The 7,062-nt window shown below is 55.9% G+C and overlaps 1 protein-coding gene across 1 annotated transcript; it reads right to left on the reverse strand.

Moving 5' to 3' along the window:
* Positions 1-2,938: 2,938 nt before the first annotated feature.
* TMEM121 (transmembrane protein 121) lies at positions 2,939-4,491 on the reverse strand. Its single transcript, XM_009320601.1, has one exon. The coding sequence runs from the start codon at positions 4,489-4,491 to the stop codon at positions 3,553-3,555; it is 939 nt and encodes a 312-aa protein (XP_009318876.1). The 3' UTR covers positions 2,939-3,552.
* Between the last annotated feature and the right edge of the window lie 2,571 nt (positions 4,492-7,062).

The raw sequence follows: 7,062 nt of genomic DNA on the forward strand, positions 1-7,062 counted from the left end.
GCTTGGCTTGGAAGAAGGCATACACCTCAGCACTGCCCACCAGGTCAGTAACTGGTAGGACAGCACCACTTGGGTCCCCAAGCACCACTGGCCTCTCCTCACCAAGGGCAAGGGCTCCCTTGTGCCCGTGGCCTGTTTTCGAACAGCAGTGAGGGATGCCGCCACCATGGGTTTTCCACTGGAGGGCTGGGAATTTGCATCCCTTCTTCTGCATTATTGTTGTGCTGCTTTCGTTTCAGCAGGTGGGAGTCTATAGCTTGCCAGGAGGATTTCTCATTTCACAAAGAAGCTCTTTTGCCAACACACCTTCTCAGCGGAAAGCTGAAAAATTGCTCAGTTCCAACCTATTTAGTTTTAATTGTTTCCTTTAGTTCTCATTGCCCGTGGCAAAATATCACCTTCCCCTAACAAACAGCCAGGCTGGGAGCCAGTCACCCTGCGCAGCTGCCGCCACCGTCCTGTCCCTCCTGCTGGTCCCACGGTTCCCAGGGGTTTTGTCTCTGCTGGGCAGGGCTGGATTTCAGGGAGGAGGCAGCAGCTTGCATTGCCCTCAGCAAGCACTGGGTCATGAACAGTTGCAGTGCCCCCATTGCTGCGCTGTCTCCATGTCTCCAAGGTCTTTGCAGGCTGCGCTGGCTCTTCCCTCTGCTCACAGACGCCCGCCACGCCGCCTTTCCCAGCTAGCTCTTCTCTCCTCTGCTTCCCAGCCTTCCTCCGGTGGCTGCTGTAGAGGGGCTGGCTCGTAACACTTGCTTTCAAGATGGCTTTGAAAAGAAAGGGTTGTGTTGCTGAGTGGGAAACACGATGCACACAGAGCCCCTGGGGGATGTTGAACAGCAGAAGACGAGAAAAGACTCTCCTCCCTCCCTTCGCCACAGAGCAGGCTTTGAGCACCAGTGAGCTCAGGTACCTTTACGGGAGCGATGCAGTGCACTGCATCCCAGGTGAGCATCGCCTCCAGGACCTCCCCTCCCACTCCTGCTCCTAATGCAGGGGCTCAGGGCAGCCCTTCCCCAAGGGCACCCCTCTCCACAACCACAACAACTCCGTGTCACCGGAAAGTGAAAAGTGGAAAGCAGGGCCTTGCAGCCTTGGGAAAAGGTTGTGGGGACTCCTAAGCCTGCTCGGATGTTATGGCACCAGGAGGATAAAGCACTATTCCCTTTCCATGCAGGCTCCATCCAGGGAGCATAGTCAGATATCCTCCCAAGCAACCTTAGCAACAGATAAGGCTCGAGGGAATATTAACTTATTCCAATATATGGCATGGCTGAAGAGCTAGGTAGCAGGCTGAGACAGAACAAAAATACACGCAACAACCTGTCAGAATAACCCCCGGTTAATTTATTTTATCCCCAGGATAAAATACCGCTGCGGGTGCGGCCTGATGCTGGGCGCTGCCCAAGCCGGCATGTCCCAGCCCCGGGCTGCACAGCACCGCGCTGCAGCTGGCAGCACCACGCTTCCAGCACCTGCAGGTTTTCCTCCGCTCAGTTCTGGGGAAGAGCTGTAAAACAAAGGCTCATAAATTAATTACCTAAAAGAGCGGCAGAATGTTATTAGATACTTGGGAGTTAATTGTACTGATGTTAATCGCATGTATTTTAATGGCACCAGTAGAGATGTAATGTGTAATTCCATAGGTATTCCAGAATAATTTAGCAATTTAATTAATTTCTGCTAAAACCTTTTAAATCACCTGCCCTCTTCCTCTCATGTTCTCTGAGGGAAAGGAGGAAGAAACTTTTTCAGTCAGCTAAATTTATTGCAAACTCACTTTTGTTGGCAAAGATACCATTTTATTTCTCAGCAGATTTATTCCCGGTAGAGAACCCACGCCACAAAGTCATCCCTGGGTGACAGGGTGGCCAAGCAGGGCTGTGATTTGGAAGGCTGGATCAGGGCTGGGTGAAATGTTCTGGACAGATCATGATTGGCTGAAAAGATGGGACTAAAACGATTTGTGGATTCAGGTCAAATTTGATAAGCAGAGCCAGGCCAAAATGTGGAAGAGAAATGTAAACAGCATCAGGCATTTATTCCTGTCTCCTCAAAATGAAATGTTTGGTTTAGAAAAAAGCAAAAATATCCCATTTCAGCGTGTTTGACATGCAGCTTTTTTGCTTGTCTCCCTTGTGCCTTCCCCCAGTTGAAGGCAGCTGAGAGGTGCCCAACCCCTGGGGAACCCTCTCAGCTGGAAAAATTATTTATTTGCTTTCTGCGCCCACTGCTTGACGAGTACAGGGCACAGCACCTCGGGACGGCGCTTGGGGGTCCAGGGGAGCTGGATATAGGAGGAGACAAGTGATTTGGGCCATGTGGGAGCTGCCCCCCGAGCTGCCCCCCTCCGTCCCCACGCTGGCAGAAAAGAGACCACCAGAAGCCATTGCTCTCACGGGGCTTTTATTGTTCGGCTGGCCCTTGCCTCCCGCCCTGCTACCCGCGGCCAGCCGAGCCCCTGGCCACCGCGCATGCCGGCGGAGGAGACCCGTGCCCACACCCAAGCCCAGCCGCCTGCCCAGGGCAGCACGTCCTTCCCAGCTCTTTTTTGTGTTTTTTTTTTTTTTTTTTAATATTTTATTTTAAAAATATAGTAGCTGTGGAAAGCAGCCCTCTTTATAAACACTCGATGCCAGAGTGAAATGCATTGTCGCCACCCTTATTACTAAGCCCTCCTGGGTGCCCGTGCCTGCCTGCAGCAGCGCCGGCAGGGCCAGGGTGGCTGCACCGGCTGCTGCAGGCAGGGAGGCTTGCAACGGCAGGGAGAGAGAGAGAGACCCTTCTAAAAATAGAAATATTGTGCTGAGTTGTTTGGAGTGAATGAAACACATAAAACACCAGCATTAGATTAGCTTTAGCTTGTCAAATATTGCTCCCAGCAGAGTCGGCGTAGTGAACTGGTGGAGGCACAGTCCCCCTTGTCCCGGGGCAGGGGAGCCATGCCAGCCCCCAGCCCCGCTCCCCACCGCAGGGCTTGCTGCTCTTTCCCACCACCCACCATAAGGACACTGGCCCCTGGGGCAGCCCAGGAGCCCCCGGGAGCCATTATAAATAGGAAACTGTAAACACAACCATTGGAGATAAAAGACATCTATGATCACAGGGTTTACTGGTTCAAACATCCCACCCTCCCCCCCAACCCGTACACCTATGCCCCTTTCCCCACTCCATAAAAAGGTCTCCGGTAACAAAATCTTTGTTCCAGGCTTGGAGTAAAGGTGAGGTGCTTGAGGAGTAAAAAGGGACATTGCAACCTTAGTGGTCTTTGCTCGGGAGGGGAGAAGGTGGCGGGAGGGAGAGAGAGGGTTAGCTGGTTCAGGTCCTTTGCAAGTTCATTTGGTTTGTCTGGAGGACTCCTAGGGTTATACCTGAGATGAAGACATCTAGGGGACACTCCATAGCTCAATTAAAACATGGTTGATGTTTTGTGCCTAGAAAAGCCCTCGCTGCCGGGATTTGTCCATCGCGCTTGCCCCACACAGCAAGAAAGCAGCATCCTTCCTCCACTCAGTACGGGGCTATCTGAACCAACACTCGGCTGGGGGTGATCCCTCATGTGTCGAGGATCTCGCTGGTGGGTGACAGCTCGTGGGGGATGCCCTGTGCGCTGTGGATGGTCTGGTTGTGGGAGAGGGAGTTCTGCTGGAGCTCCAGGGCAATGGCATTCTGGGGGAACTCCTTCACCTGCCGCTTGTACTCAAGGAAGGTGCACGCCTTGGTGGCGATCGCGATGATGTTCTTGCCGATAAAGATGGTAGAGACCCTGCTGTCCTGGAACAAGACCATGTTGATGGCCCGGATGAAGATGGTGACGATGTTAATAGTGACCAGGCTGAGGACGGGGTAGAGCATCATTTTTTGTGGGGCAATGTGCTCCCCTTGCATGCTGATCTCACTGAGGGACACGCAAGGCAGGATCAGGAGGAGTATGTAGCAGTAGAAGAACATGAGCCCCTCTGCCCAGATGGGCAGGCCGGTCCTGTGTGGCTCCCACAGGTTGGCCTGAATGTCCAAGATATCCAGCAGGTCAAGGGCCACCCAGAAGAGGCGCCCCCGCAAGTCCTCTTTCTTCCGAAAGGTCCGTATGTACTCCATGCTGTCCAAGGCCACCAGCACCAGGTACAGCCCCGGCACGCAGATGGAGAGGAGCAGGGTCAGGGCTTTCCTGGCCACTGTCTCCAGGTTCTTCTTGTCCGCTTTGTAATTCTGAAAGATGAAGTACAGCTTGATCTCCAGCACGAAGATGTAGAGGAACCACAGGATCATGGCGTAGCCCCTCTTGGCTGTCTTCACCTCTGCTCCCACCCACACCGCCACGTAGCGCAGCACGATGAGGAAGCAGATGTCTCCCACCAGCACGATGATGCAGACGCCAATCTTGCGGGGTCCCTGGTTCTGCTCCACCAGGTAGGCGTCCATGAAGGCCATGCTGGTCATGATGACGATGGTGGTCAGACAGACATGGCGCTTGTCAGGTGGTGGCAGCACCATGGTGAGACGAGTGGCCCTCCCTCCGCGCTGGCACTAGGGGAGCAGTCCTGCCGGTGGGGCACAGGGGGACATCTGTGGCAAGCCCAGGGACCAAGGGCTGCTCCGTCCCCCAGTCCCAGGAAGAGGTCCCCAGAGGAGCAGCGGCTCAGCTGGCAGCCCCGCTCTCCCGGGGCTCTGGGCTGCCCCTGCAGACCTTGTCCCCAGCTCTTCGCCCTTCGCTGGCTGTGCCCTGCAAGCACCGCAGCTCTGCCCCCAGCCCCGGGCTGGCTGAGCAGCCCAGCCCCAGGCAGCCTCTGCCACCAGTAGCCAGGGCTCACAGAGGTGCAGGGCCTCCTCGAGGGATGTCCCTCCTCTGTGGCGGGTCCCCCATCGTTGTCAGGGTCTCCAGCAATCCTATGGCACTAATGCACCTCTGGGCTCCAAGCCCCAAATCCTGGTACAGATCTCTGGAAACACGGTAGGCAACTGGGCAGCAGGCAGGCCTGGCCAGCAGGGAAGGAAGGGGAGCTCTCCTCTTCCTAGTGAGACCCCACGCTCCTTGGGGTCTGGGGTGGTCCCGCTGTGTCCTCACGGGGAACCACCTTCACACCTATCCCCGCGGGGCTGTGCCATGCTCCTGCTGCTCCCAGCTGTACAAGCATCCCTCCATCCCTGAAAAAGATACCAGAGAATGAGCGTTAGGGTCCCTCCACGTGCTGGCTATGAGACAGCAAGGACAACAGCCCCCCCTCAGCTCCCACAACACCGCAGCATGAGCCGGGCTCCGGCCAGGTACTGTCCCATCGCCATGGCACCCACCACCGTGCCCTGTGTGTGTCTTAATGTGGAAGAGCTTTTTATTGAGGATGAACACAGCCTAGGGTGTCCTGCATGGAAACATGGCGTGCTGTCCTTACACAGGCACTCTCTGTCCAAAACTCCTCAGCAAGCTCAAGCCCTGGGTGCTCCTGCAGAAAAAGCAGGAGCACAACCCAGGTGGAGACAGGCAGAACCATGAGTGCCCCGTAACACTGCAAAGTCCCACTGGGGCTGCGGCACCCCCAGCTCCAGGTGTCCCAGCCGGGCTGTGTCCCGGCTGCAGTGGGGAGAGGGACCCACGTGCTTTATGGAGGTCCCAGCCTTGGGGGGGGGGCAGCTAAATTATGGCCTTGGGGTTTTACGAGTTACTGAGGAGGGGAGCGCTCAGCTTCTGGTGAGGAATAAATAAAGGTGAGCTCTCTGGAGAGGGCTCTAGGTTTTTTTCTTAGCACTTGAGCAGCCGCCTGACGGGGTGTGAGGAGGCGCTCGGAACGGCAGGCTGCCAGACCCCTGCCCACGGCTGCAGCAGGGGAGGGGGTAAAGCAGCTCGTAGAGTGTAGGGCATGGCCCTCCTCGAGTAGGGGTAAGGTTAGGGCTGGCACATGGGGCTTGGGCATGGCATGGCAGGGGAGGGGAGGGGGTAGCAAAGCTGTGCCCGGGGCGGCATGAGGTCCCAGCAGCTTTCTAGACTGGCTCAGCTGCTCATGGCCACAGCTCCTTCTCACAGTGCTGCGCTTGCGTAATTCATTGATCTTTTCTGCGCAGGGACTGCACTCCTGGGAAGTGAATAGTTTCCAGTGCACTCAAGAGAACTATCCAAACTGCTTACACAGAGTGAAGATGATAGATAACAATCACAGTAGGATGTGCCCATCACACACTGCATGACAGCAAGCCCTACGTGTGTAGGAGCTCCCTGGGAGGAAAGTGCTTGACCCCACAGACCCCCCTACAGATGACCCCATCTCATCCTGTGGAGCCTGGCCACCACGGCCGCATCTGCCTGTGGATCCCTGTCTCTCATGCAACCCACGCTTTGCCAGCCCTCAGCACTGTGCACCTGCGCAAGCTTCGGTGGAAATGACAGCCCTGGAGACAACATCTCCGGGGTGACGCAGCCAGGCTGCTGGGGTCTGCGAGCACTCCTTAGCCAGCCCACCAGGGTTAGGCTGAGCCTAGACCTGGATTTGGAGGGCTGAAAAGGTGCTGAGCTGAACCCCACACATGCATGCAGTTTGGCTGCCTTTCCCTTGGGGCCAGGGGGCATCCCTGCTTGCAGGAGGGGGACCAGGACCCAGGGAGAGCCCCGGGAGCTGTCGGAGGGACTCGGCACCGGAGCCCGCCCAGGACTCAGTGGCACTGCTTCTGCTCCCCACCGGCTAGCTTAACAGGAACACGCAAAAACCTGGGCTCTCTTATCTTTTCGGGAGAGAGGCAGAGGTGGAGACTGAAGGGAAGAAGCCAAGCCTAAGGAATTGTAAGCCATTAAAAACCTGCCCTACTTTGTACAGGGAAGTGTATTGCAGCTGCTTATGTTTACGGGGCCTCATTTAAATAAAAGCTGGATTCTCTCCCGCTTCAGGGAGAGAAGAAGAACAAAGAAGAAAAAGTGGGAAGCCAGATGAGTCACAGCCAGCCCCGACGTGTGCCCGAGTAGGTGGACACCAGGGATCCATGTACCTGTGCCCTGGTTCCCAAAGGACAAGGCAGGCGAGGACGTGGTGCTCAGCAAACGTTAGCAGGGGACTTAAAAACTGCTGCCCCAGCCAGGAC

Source organism: Pygoscelis adeliae, unplaced genomic scaffold (genome assembly GCF_000699105.1).
Source record: "Pygoscelis adeliae isolate BGI_AS28 unplaced genomic scaffold, ASM69910v1 Scaffold402, whole genome shotgun sequence".
Lineage (NCBI taxonomy): Eukaryota > Metazoa > Chordata > Aves > Sphenisciformes > Spheniscidae > Pygoscelis > Pygoscelis adeliae.

Excerpts from the sequence above, each read along its gene's own strand:
- TMEM121 (XM_009320601.1), bottom strand. The coding sequence starts at position 4,491 with ATGGTGCTGCCACCACCTGACAAGCGCCATGTCTGTCTGACCACCATC.